This window comes from Eulemur rufifrons, chromosome 8, assembly GCF_041146395.1.
Source record: "Eulemur rufifrons isolate Redbay chromosome 8, OSU_ERuf_1, whole genome shotgun sequence".
NCBI classification, from domain to species: Eukaryota; Metazoa; Chordata; class Mammalia; order Primates; family Lemuridae; genus Eulemur; species Eulemur rufifrons.
Window position 1 is genome coordinate 88103128 of NC_090990.1, and position 26015 is coordinate 88129142.

At 41.7% G+C, this 26015-nt stretch overlaps 1 protein-coding gene across 2 annotated transcripts in view; it reads right to left on the reverse strand.

Annotated features, from left to right (window-relative positions):
* Window positions 1-26015, reverse strand: part of ASTN1 (astrotactin 1) — a 308529-nt gene that overhangs the window by 194462 nt on the left and 88052 nt on the right. For both annotated transcript variants that reach the window (XM_069478389.1, XM_069478388.1), the window contains exon 2: window positions 10674-10861. In XM_069478389.1, the coding sequence (XP_069334490.1) occupies window positions 10674-10861 (188 nt within the window). The remainder of the gene's footprint in view (window positions 1-10673; window positions 10862-26015) is intronic.

Genomic DNA, 26015 nt, shown 5'->3' on the forward strand with positions numbered 1-26015 from the left:
GACCTACAAAGAAGAGCTGGTACCCACACTGTTATTAAATATTAATAACATTGAAAAGGAGGGAATCCTCCCCAACTCATTCTATGAAGCCAGTATTACCTTGATACCAAAGCCATGAAAGGGCACAACAAAAAAGGAAAAACTACAGACTAATATCCCTTATGAATATATTTGCAAAAATCCTCAATAAAATACTAGCAAACTGAATTCAACAGCACATCAAAAAAATAATCCACCATGACCAAGTGGACTTCATCCCAGGGATGCAAGGATGGTTCAAAACACATAAATCAATAAATATGATTCACCACAAAAACAGGTGCAAAAATGAAGACCATATGATCATTTCAATAGATGCATAAAAAGCATTTGACAAAATCCAGCACATTTTCATGATAAAAACCCTCAACAATTTAGGCATAAAGGGAATATATCTCAAGATTATAAAAGCCATATATGGCAAACCCACAGCCAACATCATACTGAATGGAGAAAAGTTGAAAGCATTCCCACTAAGAACTGGAACAAGAAAAGGGTGCCTGCTGTCACTTCTATTCAACATAGTGCTGGAAGTCCTAGCCAGAGCAATCAGACAAGAGAAAGAAATAAAGGGTATCCAAATCAGGAAAGAGGAGGTCAAACTATTGCTTTCTGCTGACTGTACGATCTTATATCTAGAAAATCACAAAGATTCCACCAAGAGACTCCTGGAATTGATAAATAAATTCAGCAAAGTCTCAGGTTACAAAATCAATGTACACAAATCAGTAGCATTCCTACACACCAATAACAGTCAAGCTAAGGTCAAATTAAAGACTTAATACCATTCACAATAGCTACAAAGAAAATAAAATACTTAGGAATATACTTAACCAAGGAGGGGAAAGATTTCTGCAAAGAGAGCTATGAAACACCGAGGAAAAGAAATCACAGATGACGCAAACAAATGGAAAAAACATATCATATTCATGGATTGGTAGAATCAACATTGTTAAAATGTCCATACTACTCAAAGTGATTTACAGATTAAGTGCAATCCCCATCAAAATACCAACATCATATTTCGCAGACCTAGAAAAAATACTACACTTCATTTGGAACCAGAAAAGAGCCTGAATAGCAAAAACAATCTTAATCAAAAATAACAAATCTCAAGGCATCGTATTACCAGACTTCAAACTATACTACAAGTCTATAGTAACCAAAACAGCATGGTATTGGCACAAAAATGGAGACATAGAACAATGGAATAGAACAGAGGACATAGATATAAGACCATACACATACAGTCAACAGATCTTTGACAAAGCAGACAATAACAGACACTGGTGAAAAGAGGCCCTATTCAATAAATGGTGCTGTGAAAATTGGATAGTCACATGCAGAAGAATGAAAGAGGATCCCTATCTCTCACCACTCACAAAAATTAATTCAAGATGGATAAAGGACTTCCATGTAAGGCATAGAACCATAAGGATTCTAGAAGAAAATGTTGGAAAAATACTTCTAGATATTGACCAAGGCAAAGAATTTATGAAGAACACCCCAATGGCAATATGACAACAACAAAAATAAGTAAATGGGACTTGATTAAATTAAAAAGCTTCTGCACGGCTAAGGATAATATCAACAGAGCAAATACACAACCTACAGAATATGAGAAAATATTCACAAGCTATACATCTGGTAAAGAGCTAATAACCAGAATCTACAAAGAATTCAAGCAAATCAACAAGCAAAAATAAACAACCCCATTAAAAAGTGGGCAAAAGATATGAACAGAAGCTTTTCAAAAGAAGATAGACAAATGGCCAATAAACATATGAAAAAATGCTCAACATCACTAATCATCAGGGAGTGCAAATTAAAACCACAATGAGATATCACCTTACCCCAGTTAGAGTGGCTTTTATTAAAAAGTCCAAAAACAATAGTTGCTGGCATGGATGTAGAGAGAAAGGAATACTTATACGCTGTTGGTGGGATTGCAAATTAGTACAACCTCTGTGGAAAACAGTATGGAGATTCCTCAAAGAACTAAAAGTAAAACTACCATTTGATCCAGCAATCCCACTACTGGGTATTTACCCAAAGGAAAAGAAGTCATTTAATCAAAAAGACACCTGCATGCGAATGTTTACTGCTGCACAATTCACAATTGCAAAGATGTGGAATCAACCCAAGTGCCCATCAATTCATGAGTGGATTAACAAAATATTGTACATGTATACTATAGAATACTACATACCATGAAGAAGGATGAATTAAGGCCTTTTGCAACAATTTAGATGGAACTGGAGACCATTATCCTAAGTGAAGTATCTAAAGAATGGAGAAACAAACACCACATGTACTTGCTATTAAATTGGAACTAACTGATGAGCACACATGTGCACAGAGGGAAGTAAGACTCAGTGGGAATTCAGCAGGGGTGAGGGCGGGGAGGAGATTGGCAAAAACCTACCTAATGGGTACAATGAACACTATCTGGGTGACAAGTACACTCACAGCCCTGACTCAAGCATAAGAAAATTGATACATGTAACCAAAAACATTTGTACCCGAATAATATTAATTTTTTGAAAAAAAAATAAAATTCAATAATGTAGAACTTACTGTCTTTGTTGGCTTCTCAATGATCAGTGTATGCTCAGAGCCAAACTCAGTCTTCTTTGCAATGCTTGGTCTTGTTGCCCATTTTTTCCTTTACTTTTTGAAGTAGCTCATAGACCCCACCATGATAGCATTTTGCCCACTTCCCTATGTGTCTTCTTAATCTTCAAGTGAGAGGTTTCTGCTATGTTAGCTAAAATAAGTAAAATTATTCCACATCCTGGAAACCTGGAGAAACCAGCCAACCCTGATGGCACCAAGTAGGAGAATCTTGTAGCAGAGTGGAGTCTGGGGTCAGATACACTTGCCTTGAATCCTGGCCTACCTCTCATGGCCTATGTAACTTTGGCCTCTGATTTACTTTGTCTAAGTCTCAGTGCTCCTGTCTGAAAAATGGGGGAATTAATACCTATTTTATAAGGTTGCTATGGGAATTGATTGATGTTATGCATGAAAATGATCCCATACAGTGCTGGAGACACAGTGAGGGCTTAGCGAGCAATAGCTTTATTACTATGAATATTACTAGTTTTTAATATTGATTGAAACCCAATGGAGATTATAGCTCCTGCTTTAAAAAGAATCTTCAGGGATTTTTGGAACTAAGTACTTGAAAGTAAATCGTTGGCTTCTATATCAAGTGAGCTAGATTGCTGTATAGAATATTACATTAACTTGTTAAAAGACATCAGTATCCTTTTGAAAATTTGGCCTCTCAGCTATTTTCTTTGCTGTCTGGAGAGAGGAGGACAGCTTAAGGCCTCCTCTACAAACTTCAGAAAAGAGAAGAATATAATTGCAAAGAAGATGTAAAGAATGGAAAGGAATGGAAAAGAAGGTAGACACTCCACTTGGCTCTCAGTTCTGCTAAGGGCCATCCTCAAATATTAAATATTAATAATATGATTAAATGCTCCCTGAAAGCAGAATCCTATCTTATTCATTTTCTATGTACTTAGTATCTTAAAAAAACACTGAAGTCTAAAAAATATTGGTAAATGAAATAATCACTATCTGAATGAATGAATGAGTCAATGATTCTTTTAAATCAGTAAGTCAATAACATTTTAAAAACACTTATAGTTTCTAAAAAGTCCCTGCAAAACATGAAAGTATGTGTATGAAGAAGCCTAAGTTTGTTACGTGACTTTCACAGTTTTAGAGTTGGAATTCCCCAACTCCCCTCTTCCCTTCCCTGCCAATAAACCCCCTGCCAGCTGTGAGGCAGTGCAGCTGAAGCCAAGGTTAGCAGGTGGGATTAGCCAAGCTGAACAGAATCTGAGCTTCTGGGGTTAGCTGCCTGGTGTAGCTACGGAAAGATTTGCGTTCCACAGTGGTTGTGGGCCCTAGTGTTCATAGAGTTATTAGTGTCAAAGTAAAAATGGGGAAAAGTGTCAGAAGAGTCTCAGCAGTCAAAAGTCAACAAAACAACAAAAGCTGATAAAGGACATATGACAAATACATATCGGGTACTCACTGTGGGCCAGGGGATGAGTTGGGTGTTTCTCAAAAGATAGTCTAGATTCTGCTAGTGCCTTGATTCAAATCCTGACTCTGCAAACCAATAGTTGTTTAATTTTGGGTAAGTGACTTAGCCTGTCGGTCTTTGGTTTCCTTATATGTAAAATGAGATAATAACCAACCCTACTTTATGGTATTGTGATGAGAATAAAATACAAGTTAATATCTATTGAAAGCACTTAAAACAGTGTCTGGCACATAGTAAGTGCAAAATAAGATTTCGATAACAATGATGATGATGATGATGAAGTCTATCTTTGATTCTTCGAACATCTCTGCGACTTAGGTCTTCATATGCTTGTTATATGGAACAAAGAAAATGTAGAATCATAGTTTTTCAGCCTTTGCTAAAGGAAATGGCTCTGAGCTGTGCCAAGAGCAGGAAGGTGCCACATAAGCCCACCTCCCCACTACAGCCACCAGGAGGAGGTTAGGATCACATCCACCTATGGGACAACTTGAAAGAAAAAGCTTTGAACAAATGGGAACTACAGTAACAAGCTGGGGCCACCTGCTTCTTTCTCTGATGAGTTGGAATGAGGGGCGAGAGCGAGGCGTCGGACAGCAGTGGGAACAAAGGTGCAAACACTGCAAAGTAAGGGAAGTCAGGATGGGTCAGGAGTGAGGTGACATGATGAGTAAGTGGAACTTCCACCATATAAAGGCATCAAAATGGAGTGAGATTTATAGAGCAGACAAGACAAAGAAGTGACTCATAGCAAGAGGAGCAGCAGAAACAGGTGAGCAGAGCCACACCACACGCCACGGAGGCTGGTAACCTGGATCTTCAACAGCCTTCCAGTTCCAGCCTTCATGAAAATCTGCTTTTTGAATTTTTTTTTAAATCAGGAGAGTGCGGTCTCCTTTATCTCCATATGAATTTCTATGGTAAAACTCCATTTCAGAGAAGGTCTAAGTGGATCTCCATTCCCTAAAACTAAAAAAACCTAACCAGTGTATTCATTTCTTCAGAGATAATGAAGCTTCCAAAAAGGCCAGCAAATTACCTGAAGCGGTAAAGCCAGGATTTGAAGCCCACTCTTCCAACTCTAAATGCAGTCTTTCTTTCCACTACACCCTAGCTCTCACTCTACTGGAATGCGGGAGGGCACCAAACAACCACAGAATATATGGGCAAATGAAACAGGACTCACATGTACTTGTGCCTTGTGCACCTTAGCGAGAGAGGCAGATCCAACCCGTGGTGCGGGTGAAGGAGGTTTGCAAGCCAAACTTCACTTGGCTTAGTCCCTAAATGGACCCTGGCATTTCCAGATTTTTGCACATCAGTCTTTCGGAGACAAAGAGCAAAGAGGTTTTGTTTCAGGGATTTTACTGATTATTTTAGGAACTACCCACTGTTTCTCTAAGAGAAGATAAAATACACAGTGATGACAGGTGGGCAGTGTGATCAGTAAGTCAGTCCAGTCCCATGATGGATGGCTTAAATTTCAATAAAAATCTTCCTTGAAGTGAATGGGAATCTGTCTTTTGGTATTTCCAACTTACTGCTCTAATTCTATATTTTTTGGTAACATGAGACATTTCTAAATGTCTCCATTTGTTTCTTAAAGATCAGGAGGACTGGATCTAATAAATTGGGCATACTAAGTTGAATAAAACAAAGAATATCAATTGACCATAAAGCTGCAAAAGTGACCTTGATTAATGAATTTGCTAATGAATTTTTGTAACAGATTTGCTAAAGGCAAAAGTTACTGACAGAAAAAGCATCTAGCCCTGCCTCCTGTGCCTGTGGACACTTAATAGGTACCTAATGATCTTGACACACAGTGACGGCCACCCTTGGAACTGCTCTTCTCTACCCCGACAGTGGCTGTGCTCTAGGAGTGAAACAAAGCACATCTCCAACCAAGTCACGTGTGAGGTGCAGGCAGCTGGACGGAACTTGAACGTAACAGTGAGAGCAAGGATGGGGGGTTGGTACAAAGTTGTTATGCAGCCCTGGAAACATGATCCTAGAGGCCCCCATCTGTGGGCTTTGTGCTAACTCAGCCGCAAATGTTTCTTTTCCCGAATGTACCTTCCTAGAATGCTCATTCTATCTGCTGAACATTGGGACTCCGTAATAGCACCTTTAACCTCTTTTGTCTCCAAACTTTGTTCTCTACATTGTTTCTCCCAAGAGTGAACTCTGTACCCTGGGCTCACCTGGGGGTTCCCAGAAACAGGGGTCCTGGGTCAGGCTAAGGCCTCTGATGGCAGCCAGCAGTTGAAGGCCATGGGGGCCTGCAGATGCTGGCCAGTGAGCTTAACAAGTGGCCTAGTGGTCCTGAGCTGCACCCAGGCTTGAGTGATGGCTTCTGTTCACAAAATGTTCAGGGGACAGAACTCACAAAGTTTTTTTCCCCACAATTGTGAATTATGCAGAAGAAGGCTGAACTACAAAAGATATTCTCTACCAGTGGGAGTTATTAATACAAAAAAATTGTATATATACACACACATTCACATATATATGTAACTGAAGCATTTTTGAAAGGCTGCTTGCTATGAAAAATGTACTTAACCAACCTGTATGCATATAGGAAATCTATTAACACTTCCATAATTAATTACAAAGATGAAATATATAGATAATACATTTAAATTCTATTATGCACCATTAAATTCCTTTGCATACTTTAAGCAGAAAAATGTATTTCATATGGTAAATTAGCAAAAATGTAACATGGAAGTTTCATCCCCACAAAGTCTGAATACCTGATATGAAGTCATATTAAAACGTAGTCTTCTATGGAGTAAACAATTTGCCTTATAGTTGAAGAATTTCTTGACTTTGAGTTTAAATTCACACTCAGTTTTCATTTACTGATTCTGCTTTCACTTGTCCAAGAGTTTGCAAAAGAGTATCCTTGTGTACTTTCATAGTTCTGAATGTCAATTATCTTGTAAAATTTGAAATAAATCTCTTCAGCCAAGTTTGAATCATGCAGGAGGTTAAAATACGTCGTTTGACCCTCAAAGCAATAATGTAAGATTTCAGTAGGGAAATCCAATTATTCTATGCAAGGAAGAAATAGTACCTCTTTGGAAAAAATAATTCAAACATTTTAGGATGTGATTGAAAAAGAAGAAAAGCAAAAGGTTTTTCAAAGTTTTAAATTGCCAAGCTCCCAGCTTGGGTATTGGTTTTCTGCAAGCCCGTGATTTTGCTGATGGTAGATTTATACTGTGCACCGTATAAGAGAGAACTTGAAGATTCTCATCTGTACAATGTCATAAGGACACAAAAAAGGTTTTCTTTTATTTCTCATTCTCTCGTTACATATAGTTTGTGTTTAAAACAAAGCAAAGTCAATGCAAAATATAGAAATGAACAGTGATCTCTGCACTGAGGTAATGTGGATGAGAAAAGGATAAATAAAAAATAAGAGAAATGTAAACTTTAAGGTTTACAGAACCGTTAACTCCCTATACACATATTGGGAATATTTGGGATTACCAGTTAAGCTTTTAAATACACATTTTCTTAACAAGAGAGGAAAAGTTGGACATATTTCATGTTTTGATAATAACTTTAACTTTCCTCTTCTTCAAATTATACTATTTTGATCCAATCTGAAAACTGCATCAGTATTGATTGACACAGTTAATGAAAAATAGCTTTGTTTCTGTTACTTCATAACTAACAGAGTTTGGGTAATAAGATTTCATTTAAGTGCATTTCACTGCACAACACTGTTACAAGCCAAAGAATTTTGCTATATTCTGACATTTATAATGCTGTCATCCAGGTGCCTCAAATAGCTGCCTGCTTTATCTCCAAAGTATATAGTATAATGTGTATTAAACAAAGTCTACCAATCCTTGAGTATCCTAAGAAGAAGCCATCAGAGAAACTAAGAATGACGTCTTCAAACAGGATACCCTCAGGCTTGATTTCTACACTGAGGGCAGATACACAACTTCAGACTTTGAAACTGTTTCTAGAATAGAGTCGTAAGGATAAAGAGGTAGTGTGTGGGGTATGTGTGTAGAATGGGAATGGAGGCAAGGTGAGATGGCCAGGTGGGCTGCATTCGGCTCCACTGACCAAACCGTCTTTGACAAGGATGGGAGGGAATACTTAACATCTTCAGTTCACCCTGAGATCCCTGTCCTGCAGAAGTCAAAGCCCTTCCCACATTTTTCATGGAGATGTGGGCCTGTCCACTTCCAAGAGGCCAAGCCAGAGACAAAATAAGACTTTCCCACCCTCACCCTTTGCCTATGCCTTTTTAACCTCTGTTTCCTCCAGCCTGGTTGAAAATAAATTAGAAGAAACTAAAATAAAGCTGAAGGAATAATCTCTTCCATTTTACTTGGAAAATAGAATGTCACTGTGGCCTGCCATGGGTGGCCAGTGGCATATGAAGGAAAGATCTCAGAGACAGGGTTAAGGCTGACTCTGGTGCTCTCTCCATATCAGTGTCCACTGTCCATCAATCCCTGCCCAGGGGATCTCTTAAAAAAATTAGTGATGGTGGGGATGGTGGGCTTCTCACAGGGGTTGTTTTATTTTAAAGGTATAGCCTATTTCCTAAAATCCTTTGGCATTTTTGATCAGCATAATTCTATCTTTAAATCCACTCACCTCCACCTACACACACACACACACACACACACACACACACTTCTCTAGATAAATTATTGGAGCACCTCATTCTGAGGATAGATGGTAGGGTCCTTGCTACACTGAAGATATGATGCAGCAACTAGGACAAACTTCACACTATTTGTCTTTATGCAGATACTCATACTATGCTCCCATATCCCCCACTAAACTCCTCTTCTGAGATATCACCTGTCTTAACTTCTTGTAGTTAGGGATTGTCTTTCAGACACAGTCATACCCAATATTCATCTTTGGAGATGGCTAGGTACTTCTTCACCCTAAACATTCCATTGGTGTGACAAAGAATGGTTCTTTGAAATGGTCTTGGATCAAAAAAAAAAAAAAAAAAAAAACGAAATCCAAACCAAACAAAAACCACACATAACCACAATTGCTTCCCACATTGATGGCAAGATGCGAATGGCTGGTAGGAAAACATCCCTTTTCTTAATCAGACTATATTATAGATGTGAGGACAATCTGGCCTCTACATTTGTCACCCTAGTCAATGCCAGGGCTGATTCAGCTGACTTACCTAATCTCACCACTCTCTGGAAACTACAAGCTACAAAGAAGACAACCTTTCATGAGAGCAGAAACACTGGTCTTTGAATAAAGATATACAAGTCCTATAATGCCTATGCTATAAACCTCAATTAATTTGTCAATATGAGGCAGAGCAATCTCATTTATTCTCCTGCCTCTGGCTTTATCTGGATATTGAGGTTTAGATTTGCTATTCAAAGAAGCTTTTCTCTACCATATAGTTTAAACAAAGTGTATCGTGTACATGGAAGTAACCTATCAAGCCAGTTATTTATGGGGACAATGGCTGAGGAAGAAATGAAAGAATTACATTCTGCGACTTTATCAGAGATTTTATGGGGAGATTTTCCAGCTCAAATTTTTAGATAATGGACATTTGTATATGTCTATTTGTATATGTCCATAAAATGTACTCGGTTTCTGTCAGTCTCATGTAAAAAACCAAACAGCATATAGTGACAGTACCAGACCAACAGATGAATTAAGGTTTAGACTGAAGCCTGGGCTGGCTCAGTCCTCTGTGTTGAGTTTCCCTACAGGGAAATGGCACACGCCCTCCCATGCTTATGCCCGTGGATAACCAGCCAAGGTCCAGCCTGCCATCATGCCGCCCTAGGAGCAGATAATGTGTTGGTTTGTCAATACAATATTGATACACAAAATATTAAATTAAACAGGTATTTTCTCCCTCCACTGGGAAATTCATTGGCTTATTTCACAAATATTGATTAAGTATCAACTAGTGATACACATATAAATACAGCAGCATCAAACAAAACCCCTGCCTGCCATTGTAGCACTTACTTTCTAGTGACATTCTAGAACACAAGTTCCTGGGATTCTACAAAGAATATTTTCATTTTCTAGGCTTCAAAATTTTAAATAGAAAAGAGCCTGATGGGGAAGTTTCTGAGCTGAGCTAGAGAGAGGAGCGGGCATCTATGGATATGGCCTTTATTGTAAGAGGAGAGAAACCCAGGTTGCTGACCTCCTCCTGGCTGGGAAAAGAGGAAAGAGGGCTTGGTAGCAGCAAGCAGCTTGGAGATTCAGTTATTCAACAAATATTTATGGCACAACTATTTAATGCTTTATGATATTCAGATATACTAATATTACCTCTGATTTGTAAAAGCTACTCCATATCTGAGCATCTTTCTAGAGAGAACAGTTGGGGAATGGTACTATAGAAACAGCTGCAACTTTTACTTATACCACAAGTGGATGCATTTCCCACAAACAGGAGATTTGCTTATTAACATGCTCAGTGATCATTATGGACTTGGGTATTATAATGTAAAGCTACGTTGGTGGCACCAAGACTCACTGTCAAGTAACATAAGCTATGGCCGAGAGGCTAAGGCTGTGCTGCTCTTACCATGACGGAGATATGGAGGATCCTCAGCTCCTCTTCTGCAGACTCATTCTGGGGCTCTTCAGTTGGGTCTTGTCCAGGGAGGCTCGGGGCACCATCTTGGTGATGGATGTGAAAAAGCAAAGTGCCATTCTCCAGCCACTGCTGCCTCCAGCGCACCAGAGGGATGTCCTCTGTGTTCCCTGAGATCTCTAGAGGATAAACACCACAAGTATAGGTAAGAATTTGGACTGGACCAAGTTTTACACCTTCCTAGCCACTGGTACCAATTAGCCAGTTTTGTCTGAAGGTAAAGGGTTCCAACCACATATAAAGTCAGACTTTACTGCTGCTCCAAACCTCAAGGAAGGGAAGAGACCCTGAGAAGAAGAGAAGTAACCCCCATAGACTTCCCACCATAAACCTACTGAGCCAGGCTCTCACCCATTGATAAAAACTCCAAGGTGAAAATTCAAATTCTTCGCCTTATTTCTATGATCAATCGCATCTTTTACACAGCTCAGTTTGAATACCTGATAAGCCCCTGAGGTAAATACAAGGTTGTTTGTCTCTAGTAAATTTGAAAGTGTGAGTTCTCCTGCAATTACTCCTAGATACACTAGTAAATTTACCAAGGAGAGAGTTGGTAATTACTTTGCAGAAAACTGGCATTTATGGAACAGTCCTGGGAGGTTACCGTGGAGCCACTGGGGCTGACAGGTTATTTCTAAAACCACAATCATTTGCTGCATAGTCCACTGGGGATGTTGGATAACTTGCTGTGACAGGTAAAGGAATGTTTTAATTCCCTTTCATTTTTCTCTTCCGTTTTGCAGAGCAGAGGTGGTGAACATGCGGAGGGCGGGGAAGAAGTGGGCCCTTATCTCAGACATGCTCACCTGCTTCTCAGGGACCTAATTCAAGATGGGAATATCATCAATGAATTAACAGCAAAATGCCAAAACCTACTTTGCCTTTTGCACTGTAGTAGGTGCTAAGCTAGTGTTGGAGAAGTACACTCTGTATGTGCCCCTCTCTCATATTCCTAAGCAATATCATATCAAAACTTTGAGACATCCCACAGTAGAGTAACCTGATTAACCACAACCTCTTCCAAACTTCATTTGGCCCTAGGCCATTTATACCTTAACAACTAGTCCCGCACTAGGGAACTAGTATTCTGTTGAACACACTTTAGCAAACCATTGCCTTATAAAATCTCATTTTTTGTAATAGCATGGTTTCTTCTCCCCAAATTTATCACCTTTGATCAAAAAAAAAATTCCACAGACATAAAAAAGATTTAATAAGACACTTTTAGAATGTATTCTCATCAAGTACCACAATCATAAGTAGGAAAGCAATTTTAAATATTTATGGAGTTTGTAAATATCTTCCAGTATTTGTGGGAGGGCACAAATGATGTTATTGATTGATTCAATCATTCATTTATTCAGCAGACACACATCAGGCACATAATGCAGACACCGACCTAAATGAGGCCCACAGCACTTGTCCACAACAGGCCACTGCGAGTGAGTGTGGCCAGCCTGGCACCAGGTGCATAGCGAAGTCTTGTGGGAGCACAGAGGAAGGAATGAGTGATCTCGCCTGGGTGTAGGGTGGAAGAGGGGAGGAAAGCAGCCTTCTCAGAGGAAGGTGGTACTGGTGCTGTGCCTGAAGTGTACATGGCTTCCTTACAAGAGGAAGACAAGCAGGCAAGGGATGCTCAGGTACTGACGGGAGAGTAAGGAGGAGAAGGGGGAAGTCGGTCGCTGGTCCTCCCAGGGTGCATCTGTGAGAGGGCTTTGTATGAACCACAGGTCCTCAGCCTGTCCCAAAAGACACTGATATGAGTCCCTACCTTGCCCTCCCATCCCACAGACCAGGAGCGAGGGTGAGGGGGCAGCAAAGACAGTGATCACAGCTCTCCTGCATCCTTGGAACCTCTCCCTCATCAGCCAAGGCACCCAGTCAGCCCGCTGGGTGGCTAGGCTGTCTGTGATCTGGGGCATGGCTGGCACGAGCACCCAGGAAGCTGCAGTGGGCACAGGGTATGCGCATGGAAGACACCCTGCTTTCTGTAGGTACAGCCCCATCTTTTCAGTGGGGCAGTGACACAGGCTTCCCCATGAGAAGGAGCTGCCTTTCCGCTAAGGACGCTTCCAGATTTCCAGGTGAGGCAAACCCTCTGGGCATTTCTCTAAGGATGTTTGTGGAGCAGCAGGAGCTGGCAGCTCTCCAAAGGAGGCCCAACAAGCAAGCCCCACTCCCCACTCGGGCACTGACTCTGCCAGCCGCTCCTCATGCCTTCACACCAGAGCCTTGGGAGTGCACCCTCCTTCCCCAAGTCACTGCAGGAGAAGCCAAACATCTCCTCACCGCAGATACAAAAATCATTAGCAGTCACAGCTCCTAATAGAGCACCTAATGGCATCATTAAATCACCTGGAGCACCACAGGTCCAGCCTCCTGCCTACACCCGCTCCACCCCAGCCCAGGATTTACTCCCAACACATCTGGGTGTTACTCCATCCTTCCTGTAACTACTCAAAAGATCCTGCATCTCCTACCTCTAAAGCATTTAACAAGATTTCTATTTCCCGGGAGATCCTTATCAAGTAGGTCAAGCTCCTTACCTCTGTTCTGACTGTGTAGGTAAAGGCAAGGAAATACCTAGACCAAGGTCCTCCCACTCTGACATAGAACAGAGACTGAGACAGATGAGCTATTCAGAGCCCCTCCAGCCCCAACAAGCACCAGACCACATGACCTCAGAACACGCATGAAGAGAGGAAGCACTTGAGTGGAAAACCCAGGTGGTCTTTCAGGACCTTTTATGTTGCAAAATTTTGATTTTTTTGTGCAAGATTTTATTATGCCATGATTTCTTTTAAAACTGGGATATAATTCACATACCATAAGATTCACCCTTTCAAAGTATATAATCCAATTAAGTTGTGCAACCACTACCACTGCTAATTCTAGAACATTTCATCAGCTCAAAAAAACCCACCATATCCATTAGCAGTCCAAGACTTTTCATGAGGGGGAAGGTGTTCTGCTACAGTGTCCTAGGTATGGTGGCACCAAGGAAAGAGCAGAGTACAGTGGGGGTTTGACAAAGCCCCATGCGGAGGTGGGCTGAGAGCACAAAGTCTCTGGTCTTGGCTTCCAGGCCGGCCCTCTGAACCTCCTCTTGGGTTACTCCTGCCCATCTCTGTGGATGTGAGATCATGATTCTACCCTGATTAGACTCACCATGGAGGGCAAAGGGTGAAAGAAGGCATGCACCATGCCTGCCAAGGGTTCATGTCATCCTTTAGTCTCAAGATAATTACCGACTGATAGCTCCTTACTTGGTTTTTTCCCTCTCCTGGCAAGACCTGCCATAAAAGTGCTAAAATGTTAAACCAGGAACTTATTTACTTATGCTATATCTGGCCTGGGTCAAGCAATAAAAAAACCACGCAGGGCACAGTTAATGTCTGGTGACTTTCTTCACCAATGGGGCCGCAATCACAGCTTGGAACATCAACGTAATCATTGCTGGTCTGGATGGCAGTAGAATAGCTCAAGAAGAGGAAATGCTCAGAAGTTGCTTTACCAATGCAAGCCTGCCCTGAGACTCACAGGAAGCAAATTTGGGAGGTGATAAAATAGTTACTGCAGTCCAAGGCCAGCTGAGGGTTGTCAGTGAGGCTCAGAAGAACCTTGGCCCCAATGTATTGAATAAAATAAGTGCCCACAGGATCCTATACAGTCATCTCAAGACACCACAGGTGGCAGAAGCACCAATGCCAGCATCACACCGTGGGGCTGAGACCCCTGGAAAGGTAAAATTGTCCTGAACTTTAGCACATACACTCTTCCCCTCCACAAACCTCACCTCCCTCAGCACCTCCCAAAATCATGGAACTGCCTGGAACACAAGGAAACCAGGTATTATTTATTCTTATAGACAGTAAATACTTTTGGAGCACACTATATTTGCCACATTCAGCAAATTGTGCTATATGGTCCCTCCTCTCAAGGAGCTTTCAGTCTAATAGGAAACTTGATATGTGGCTATGAACACATACTCTATGTAATGGCAGTGCTGAGTGAGAGGGTGGAACTTGGCTGGGCAAAAGCAGATGGGAAAGAACAAAATGAGAAAAAATGTTGGAAAGGCAATTCCAGATGAAGAGAGCAGTGTGCACAAAGGAACAGAAGGGTAATGCATGTTTTCTGAACCACAGGAGGTCTTGTTAAGCAGCAGGGGGGTGATGAGGAGAAAAATAGCTGAGGACAGAGGCTAAAAATGCAGATTGGTGTCAATCATGAACATTTTGAATACCAGTTTAAGGAGTTCAGAGCTAATGGAAAGTCACCCACAGTTAGTTAAGCGAGGAGTGAACTAAGCCACAACTTAGAATGGTCAGGAAGAACAGGAAAGAAAATGGCATTCAAACTGGACTCAATCAGGGTCTCACTATGACTCTGATCCTATACTCTGCAGTGAGTAAAATAGTGAACTATGGCTCAAGACGCCTAGGCATGGTATGAGTAACCATGAATGAGTTGCCTTGCTTTGAGTTTTCTCATCTGTATAAGGAGGATCTGTGTAAAAGAACTTCAAGATTCTGTTGTAACTTTGACATTCCATGATTCTAAGTCCAAAAGGGTATGCCTCACAAGACCACCTATGCCGATCAGTTCAACGTCTCAAATAACACCCAACGCTCTCTCAAGTCTAACCTGTACTCCACCCCTCTTTTCCCTCTGCACATAGGGTGGGCAGGCTTGTGAGGATTTGATCAGAGCCAGGGCTATCTTCACACTGGTCCCAGGCTGGTACAGATACATGGCTTCTAAGAAAGAAATCTTAGAGCTTCTGTATGCAACAGAGAACTAGAATGATGACACCTTGGGCAGGGAAAGTCACAGTACAGCATAATCTGGGATAGGGAAAGGCAGAGGGAAAGAGAATGAGATAAAAATCACTTCTAAATTAGCCTTAGTCATTGTTCTAAAGTTAGCTTGTGGGCTGTGAGTTTTTAGCATGTCCTTTTGTGGGGTTAGTTTAGGACACCTGAAACTTTGCTGCAAAAATTCTTCTTCCAGGCATTACAACTTCCCCACACCATCCAAGAACCCTCTTTCTTCTTTGGGCATCCCACCATGCTGAGATTCCCTGAGCAAACTGAGCTGCTAAGAAAACATATCATGTCAGGATCAGACTTTCCCCAAAATACAATCTCATTGAGGAGCAGATCATGATACCCTCTTTCAAAGAATTTGGCAATTTAAATTCAAATATGGATTTGAACTGGGGAAATTCTCAAGGTCCTTTAATTCACTGAATTGCTCAGAGTGGCTTAGAGCAGTACTGGCATTCTGGGGCCCTTTTCACCCCTGGCGAGGCTGAATTTCAAACTGAATCCAGCTGGGTAGTAATGAGGTTGCTGTGGTTGCCAAGGTCGAGGCAGGAGGAAGCATTAACCAGTCCATTTTTAGCCTCATGTTGCGGGCACCTGATGAACTGACCCTGCATTCCTCCAAGGTTGCGGCTGACACCTCTGATGGCCATTGCTGACTACTGAAAGAACTTGTTGAGATCAGGATTTTCAAACTGGCTGTTAGTCTTAAAACCTTTCATCCAAACCAAATCTAAAATAGTTTCTGAGGGGGTTACCCAGATCACAGTTGGAAAAGAGTGGAATCAGTCAGAGAACAAATAAAATCCACTGCTATGGAGGGCCCCTGGCTTTAGGGGGTGGAAGATGTTTATGGTTATTACCTGTGCTTGGTTGTTTTTCAATTTTATCAAGTGTGGTATTATGAATAGCCCTATATTCTTTATGAAAGAAATATAAAGGAAAAGCACATCTTTAAAAATAGCATCTAGCTACACCTTCACCCTGTGCTATCTCAGTGGCCATTATGAGTTTCTTTATGTGATAAAGATTCAGCTCAGAACTTTAGTAGTGGTAAGCCTACTGTCTAAAACTAACAGTAACAAATGGGTCTTGTCTATCAGATAGTGACTATCATTAAGGTTACCAAGGATAGGCCTATGATAGAACTACCCTTCTTTTCTTCTGTTCTTTTTTTTTTTTTTTTGCGTTGCTTTTTCCCCTTCTAATGTCGGGGTTTGAAAGATATTGATGGTAGGTATAGTTTCCCACATGGTTTCATAATGGTCTTCTGGCTGAAACTATTAACAGTGGTATTAACTTTCAACACCTTTGTAAGAAAATAGCCTGCTTAAGTCAGGGGTTAATAGCAGTAGAGGATCACTAATTATCCCGCAACTCTTCACCTTCGTATCAAATGTGACTCAAGTCTTTAATGTCTCTAGAACAGCATCCTCTAAAGGCCCCAACTTGTTTCATAAACATAATGACAGCAGCACATTAACATCCTGGCCATCTGTGAAGGAAGACAAGGGACAGATGAAAACTAAACAAAGGAGAAGGATGCAGAGAGAAAGGACAAAGTCAAGAGAAGTGAGGAAATGAAACTAGCCAGAAAAACAATGGCCCTTGGGCTGAGTTGGCTGGGCCGCCACACCTCTCACCAGAGGGACTGTCTGGTATGGAGTTTTGAACTGACACAATCTTATATTCCAGAGTGAAAGCCACATAAAACAGGGCGCCCTGCTGGGCCTGAAGTCAGCCAGCACAGATGTCAGGAACACTGATTGTCTGCATGAAGTTTGTGCCTATCTAGACCTGGTGAAGTGAACAACAAAATGGGAGCTAGCACAGCCAGGAAATTCTTTTGTGAAGATGTTCAGAGACCAACTGGTAGTGGAGCTCTCATTGTGGTTCCTGTATTCAACTCTGTCTGCCACAGAGCTGCTTCCTCTCATTTCATTCCCACTCCTCTGCCTCTAAACAGGCTTCAGCAATGGCTGTAGAATTATGTGGAGCAAAAGTTTAGAGAAAAATAGCTTAAAATTTCAGAACTCTCTCACCCAATAGAAGCACAGGAGGTTCATTTTTCAAGTAACTAGAACCTTCTTGACTTGCTGGGATTTAGAATAGAAATTTCCACCTGTGACCAGGTGAAGGATAATTGAATTTCTATATCCTCTGCTTGGTGACATTTGCCCTCAATGGCAAAAACAACAGAGACTCCAAGCATAAGTGATCCAGTGATGAGAAATGGAATGGTAGATTAGAGAGAGCATTGGTCAGGAAGCCTGGAGAACAGGGCTGCTGTAATCTCTCTGGAGCTCACTTTTCTTATTTTCGAATCGTGGGACTAGAAAGTCTCTGGGAACTCTCCAACTCTAACCATGTCATTCAATAGCACAAAACCAGACATGACACTTGGCTCCACTTAGACCCCAAATCAAATGCACACTGAGTATATTTCTGCATGCCAACTGGGTACAAGTCTCTGTGGACGTCTTTTTAAATCAGACTTTTCTCCTGGTGTTTGGAATGTTTCCAGCTCAGTCTAGCCTATTAATTTATAGGTTAAGGATTGGCTGTATTGAAACTCAAGAGAATGACCTATTAAAACTCTGGTCGAGGGTGCCCAATAAGAAAAAGAAAACCATCCACATATAAATGCTTTTAAATGGTTTCCAATAAGTTATTAACCTTTGATCAATCATGTTTATGAGGATGAGGGTAGCCTGATCTCTCTCGGCGGCCCCACCCATATCCGTTTATAGAGCTATACTCTAAAAATCTGAAATGTTAACTTCCTTTGAAGCTGCCCACCCACCCACTTCTCCTTTTCCAGAAGAGGCTAAGATAAACTAAAATGAACCAACACGGGAAGCAGGAGTGATGAGAGAAAGAAAATAAGCATCCCGGAGAGTCCATAATGTGCTGTCTCTGGGGGCAGTTGGGGGTGGAAGCTGCAGGAAGCAGAGGGTGGCTTTCAAATCCGCCTTGATGGAAAGCAGTGAAGCTTTCTATGGATGCTGCTTGGAAGTAGGTCAGGCCGCGCTGCTCTGTGCCGACATGAATAGCAATGGAGCAACCACACGAACATTCTATTTACCTAGCCATGGAGATGAAAACATTCCTGTGGGGGAAGAATGCAGCCAAAAGGTTCTGACACAAGCAGAGAGATGAGGAGGCATTCAAATGGCTTGTGATTTCATCCAAAATGATTTGCTTGTTCATATCACCGTGTTTCTCTGGATCTTTTCAAACCTCTGCAAAGAGTTTATCCACATGATACTCATTAAAGTCGCATTTAAAAAGGAAAAAAAAAAAAGCCCAAAGCTCTTTGAAAAAGGCAGGGTTATCTGAGCCACAGATGTACTGGTAAAAGGATTTTTTACATATATCTATTCCTATTCTCCACTGCCACTCAACTGACCTTTGTAAATTGAGATAACGGTATGCATTTAACAAAATCTGACATCAAGCAAGATGGGTAATAATATTTAAACTCCATAATGTTAAAATATGTATTTACAGATCATTTCATACATCATAATGAGAATAAGTCATTTTGAAGGCTGAGGTTTTACAATTGGAATTCTGATTTGAGCTTCACAAGTCTTTGGGGTCTACTTTCCTGTAGTGAGGAACTGGAAGCAGCATGGACACCTGGGTCTTGGAAAGCCAGAACACGGGTGCAGGATGATCACAAGGAAACTGCCTACTAGACCCTTGGAGAGCTTGTTCATTCTAAATCCTCTCTCTTATGCTCTTGGTCTTTCATTAACAAAGAGTTTAGTATTTACTATAATTCTCTGATCCTGAACTATTTCAGTAATTTCCCCTCTATGGCTCTTGCTTTATAAAATGAATGGAAAAAGGAACTGATAATGACAAAATACCACCTATAAATGACTTGCAAAGGGGGAATAAATAGCATGTTGTTTGTCTTAAACGATCTTGATTCATCTCCATTTCTAGTTAGTCCTCATCTGCTTGTATTTCTGTTCTTATCGTCTATGAATTAACAAGTAATGATATACCCATTATGTACTGGCCCTGCCAATAAGCTCTTTCAATATTCGTGAGCTAACTTAACCCACAATGACCACATAATGTTAGCATTTATATCCCTATTTTACAGATAAGTAACTTGAGTTCCAGAATAGTCAACCTACTTGACGAAGTTCACCCAGTTAGTACATACTAGAATGGGGAGAGGGACCTAGGTCTCCTGGTTTTAAGGCCACTGTCCCTTTCACTGTCTCAACATCCATTCCCTTACTTTCCAAATCTCAGTCTCAGGATAATGCAAGCAAAGTGCTTAGCAGTATCTTGCATTTAATGAACAACAATAAACATCAACATCACCACCATCATTATTAACTCTGTGTTTGTTGCTGTCATTATTAATACAACTCACATAAATCCTAAAATTGAACAATAATCTTATGCAGACTTAAGCAAATAAATATCTCCAGCTGCTTAAAAGTCTTCCTCAGTCCAGGAACTCTAAGTCCAGGAATCAGCTCGGTTCCAATTGAGGAACCTGGGCCAAGTCATATTTGTACATTTCTGTAAGTGCTTGTTAGCAAATTGAACATTTTGTAGATATCTGATAAAGCTCCACTTACACTATCTTTGCTTTAAGACCCAGCCACAGGGGCTTTCACAGAGTGATGCCATCCTATCCATGCCCATCCAAGGCTGGCATACAAGGCCAGCCTTAGGGAGCTTGTTGGCAGGCACTTAGCAAGACATTCATGAATTACAATGAGCAGTTCTTCCAAAGAAACCTGGGAGGGCTAACTGTGGTCAAGGAAGAGGGAAGGGGTAAATGGAGGCAATATTAAAATAGCAGCTAAGCTTTCTTCAGTGCTGAACGGAGTCCTTCTCTGCAGACTAATCCGTATAAGCACCTGCTATCATAAATGCCAGCCCACTGCACTCAAGCAGAACTTTCCATTCTCATCTTCACCCTGGGAAACAAAGTTTTCCATCCAATTCCCACAGATGTGGAACTTATTAATACTTTGCTGATCATGAACATTGCCTTTTTGGACATACACATAGTTCGGAAACCTGAGGCTGGAGGGCTGGTCATTTCTCAGGCTCTTCCCTCTTAACCATTTTCTCCACAGAAAAGGGGGCCTAAGTCACCTCTATAGTCTCTTCTCACTCTAAAATTCTCTGATTTTATTTTATTTATTTATTTTTTATCTCCCTGTGATCTGCAGTTGCTGTCATGGGGGCTGGGCCTCAAGTTCCTTCAAAGTGAATATGCAATGTGGTAATGATCTTAGGCATCTGTCATGTTACCCAGCCTGAGAATGTGGAGTGGAGAGCGAATTCCACAGATTCAAGCATGAGAAAAGTGCATTGTCTCTCCTGTGTACAGCTGGCAAAAGCCTTTCTTGTCAGGCCCCCTTTTCATTCATCAATCCTGTGTGGTAGGTCTTAGAGAAGTACAACCAGAAGGCCAAGGAGGGTAGCTGACGATTTCAAGGGTTAGAGCTAAGGAGATGGAGATAGCAGGGACGGATCCCAGCCTCTGACTCCTAGCACAGTGCTCTCTCTATCAGACTGTGCTGTCTACCAAAGCAGTGTTTACTTACACAGGGAAATCATGAGCCACTGTGTTTGCATTTCAGCTTAATGAATTAGATACACAGACGATATACATCAATAGTGAACACTGTCAGGATTTTGAAGAGTTTGGGCTTATAGACTCAGGAATGAAATTGAGTTATTAACTAATTCTCACTAGCGTACAAATCATATGACAATCTGATGAGATTTCATCGTGACAGGCTCCCCTGAAGGATCGGATCTTAGTCCCTGCTTCCATATACTGGTGCGAAGACTCTCCACGCTACCTTGGGCCGTTTCTGTAGGTTAACTTGTGTAACTGCTCATTACAGAAGGGGTTGACATGATCTCTAAATGACCTGACAGACAAATCCCCATGGACATGTTGATCTAGCCATCTAGTCGCTGCTGAGTGATTTTAAAAGAAATACAGGTCACTTGATTGCTAAGGTGTGCTGCGGATCAGCTGGGAATAACCCACATGGACAGGACCTTTTCTTCATTATCATCCTTTCTGCATTTTCTATCTTAATTCAGAAGCCCTCCCACCTCGACAAGCCCCCCCCACAAAACACACTTTAAGGTGCTGGCGATGGGAAATGGAGCCATGCATGCCACACGAAGGATGTGTTTTAGAGAGTGATGTCTGTGTGCCATTTTGCATTCATCGGTGGTGCCACTCCTCACACCTTGGCTCTTCTATCCCTCCCTTGTGCTGGGCATGGCATTGCTGTGTGTGTCTGAATCCGTGTGTTTATATTCTCACATACACTTCACAATAGCTCTGGCCTATTAATTAGAGGCTCCAACTAAAACAATGTTAGTTGAGTTTAGTGAAATGAAAAAAAGTGCTGGTTTTCTGCTTCTGATGTATAAGAGCACACTCAAAAGGAATACAGCTGTAAGTTTCATAAATAAACTGGATTGTGAACAGAAGTGGTAATAACTGGGATGAGCGAATTATTAGGTTTAAGTCAGGACACAAAGACAGAAACTTAGGGACAGCTACACAGCATTGATAGCTTCTCCAGCTACTCCTCTTCTGTAGCCAAAAAGGCACAGAGCTGGCAGGCGATTCTGTGCCAAGGGACTTTATCCTCCCTACTTAGCAACTAACTCTGTCTCTTTCATTTGTAAACAGTTCAGTATCTTTTTTCTTTTATTTACTACACGTGTATTTTCTGATTGTACCACATCTTGGGTAACAAGTTTCATATGAATAACATCCATTTGCCTCTCCTTCCTTGGGTTTCCAGAGCGTGGGATGCTAGCAGTCGAGTGTGTGGTGAGCAAGGTCACATATACTGTGATGTGATATACGTGAATCACGTTCCTCTCCTAGTCTTTGCATTCTATCAGGAGACTCATTCATATTTCTTTTGTCCTTATTTGGTTACCGCATCCAGTATGTGTCAAGCTTTTCATTCTCCCTTCACAGAGCCACACCCACTTCCTCTGCCTCTTGCAGTCGGCTTTCTGTGCACTCTCAGTTCATTAAATGCATTCCCGAGAGTGGAGTCATGTAACACTGCAGAAATAGGAAGAATTCTAATATCAGTCTGAGGCAAGGCCCCTGTATGTATGTTCTGCCTCTGAAATCTTTATGCCTCAGTTTTTCTATCTTTCAAAAATGGGGAAAATAAAAGCATCAACATCACAGGGCTATTAAAGTGACAGTACATATGGAAAAGCTTAGAAATATGAGTCATAGTTATTGTTAATATTAACATTATCATTAAAGTTAGTGACAAAAATATTATAATAACTTATTTTATTCCTGCTTAAAAAAAATCAATACAGTTCTACATAAGTGTAGAGTACGGTTAGATTTCCCGTGTCCTTTGTAAAGACATTTTATTCTCCTTTTTTAGCCAGGACTTAATACTGGGTTGAGGTTTTCAGAGAATGATTTTAATGAACTCTAGGTTATTTTTCTGAATCATTAATGATATGGCAGAGATCCTTTTATTTTATAAGTATGGCTGGATTCTTTACCTGTGAGGGCATTACCTCAAGTTGGTCACAGGAAAACCATCTCCCTCTCTTCCACCCTCTAACACAGATTCTTATGATCTTCTTACAGTCTGTCTCCATTAACTTGATTTTTTTAGTATATGAAGTTCAGTATCATCTAAATCATTTATAAAGACTGTTAATTATAGTGTTTCATAATCGAGGCTTCATGTCTGCAAATATGGTGGTAACTTACCATTTTTAAAAAAATAGATTTTAAAGCTAGAACCTGTCAAAAGCTTTTTGAAAATCTAAGTTGATACCCTGATCAGTATGTACAGTACACACTTAGAGAACATTCCTCATTCGGGATTGGTTTCTCTTTCTAGATTCCCACTGTTACTATTCCCCTGCACCAACATGCCCCCTCACACGCTCGTGCTGGTTTCAGTCAGTGCTGGAGTATTCATGAATCTCATCTGTCAGCTTCGACAGCTTGCCTTGCTGCGGGGCAGCCTCCTCACAAATGGGACGTCCGCTGGCTAAGGCTGCTCTGGGTGCTCTCACACCAGCTTTCCCACCTTCAACTCCAAAGTGCTTCAGGATGCATGGGAGTGGTCTACGCAGCTCTAGTGATTGAACTCATCTTATTTGGTTACCTGATTTGGAATATTCTTAATATTCACTAGTACTTGTTTTAATACTTCAATTTCAGAAGGTAACTTGCTTGTTGAGATATTACAAAGTCTTATGTAAAAACTGAAAAAAATGTACTCCATCAGTTACTTTTTCATTTTTCCCCTCCACAATCACACTTGATCTTAGCTAACAGGCCGAGAAACGATTCCTTCCACGATCATAAAAGAGTTTGGGGGTTTTCTGACTAGCATCATTTCCTCATATTTTGTGAGAATCTCTTACACCTTTGATGGTTACAAATATCTATTTTGCCTCAATTTCTATTTAACACCCATTGTTTCATACCTAGTCATTTAGTAATCTATTAGGTTTTTCCAAGTTCTTGCTTTTTAAAAAAAAATGATATTTAAAAGATTCCATTTGTCCAAAACATGTACTTTGTTTTCTTTGCTAGAAGTTTCCTTAGTCATTTAAGGGAAGCATTATACCCCACTTTGTGTTATCTTAGGTTTTTCATAAAAAGCTAGACCTGGATTTGGCGGGAGAAAAGCTTCTGGAATAAATATTGCTTTTCCTTTTCTGGGCAAACCTTTTGGTCTTAGAGGACGGATCCCAAACTGCAACAGAAATCCCTCATGCCACCCACCACCCTCACAGAAGCAAACCAGCTGTCTCCCCTTTGGAGCGAGACAAACTGAGTGGGAAATCCAGCCCTCGCCAAGATGGAGAGCCGGTGGCTTGAGGAAGGGTGGGAGAGGGAAAGAAGTTTCCCGTCTAGAGTTTCTGAGACTGTGTTATGGATGATAAAGTTGAGATGAGGGGACTTTGAAGAGTAGCTGGCTCTGCTTCTTTAATTACCCTGTCTAGAAAGAAAGTCTGTCATCAGGGCCAGAGACTGGCTGTGCTCAAAAGATTGATTGAAGTAAGAGACTTTTGAGCCCAATCTCAATTGCTTCAGTTTTCCTGGAATTGAGGCAGGCCATAAACCTATTAGTGACTCAAGAAAATTGAAGCAATTAAGTCTGCAGGTGTGCATATTTGTCACATTAATGATGGATCTGTGTTAATATAAGTCACAGAAGGCTTCCGCATGGTACACTCACTTCTGCTGGAGGTGAAACTCCCCAAAGGAGGCACCACAACTCCACAATGCTGACATCGGGGACCCCCACCCCCTGCCCGCCCAGAGTGACGCCCACCCAGCACTGGCTGGGGATGCTCTGCCACCGCCTCTCCAGTTCCAATCAGATTATTTCAGGGATGCTTAATTTGACTCAGGTGAAGAACATGCTAGTTAGAGATACCTAGTTAGATGCAGGAGTACAATTTGCAGGCATAATTTCAGAGCCAGACATTCCTGGTTTGAATATCAGCCTTTCTGCTTCATACTGGCTCGTCTTGAACAGGTTATTTAAGCCCGATAAGTATTATAATATCTACTTTATAAAGAGTTGTCTTGAGGAGGAAATAAAATAATAAACGTAAAGCTCTAAATTTAGTGTCCACCTGGTTTTGGTTACTTTCATGATTTCTCCTTTTCTGATCTTAGAAATGTTTTAGCTCCTAGAAATTATTTTCTAGTCGTCCCTCCCAGGCTGCCAGACGACTTCAGAGTGAGGAACAGTATGACCGAGGTTCATGGAAAGACAGGCAGGCCAGGGCACCGCAAATGTCAGTCCTGGTGCCCGCCCTCTCCTCCTCCCCTCCTTTGGCAGCCTCGCCTTGGGCCCTTCACTCCACGCGACCCCTTCGGGGTGGTCACCTCACCCGAGAGCAGCCCGTCTACAGGCTGGGCGGTGACCCACGACATGGTTTGGCACGAAGAGATGAGCAATCCGGTCTCACTGTGAGGAGTGTGAAACAGGGAGCACGGGACGGAGCAGGCATTCACCAGCAGGAGCGGAGCTGGGACGCTGCACGGTGACAGAGCAGATGGGCAGTCTGGGCCATAAGGGCCGCTTCAAGCTGGAGAGGCGCGGTAACAGGAAACACATGAGTAAGCAAAGCTCTGAGGTGGAGAAAAGACATGGAGTGTGGAGGGACCGCTGGGCGAGGTGGCAGGGACAGCAGCAGGAGCAGACACACGGGAATCCCCCCGAGCCACTCCCGGAGCCCCAGCTGTCCCGGATCCATCTCTCCCTGCCTTGAGGCTTGGCAGGTGCGGGCCCCTGTGCCTTCCTTCTGGTGCTGCCACTGCCTCTGGCTGACGTGTGCGTGTCCTAACAAGAGTCCTCACCATGGAGTGACTTGAGTGGGTCACCGTGCACCGCCATCAAAGGAGCCCCAACCCCCC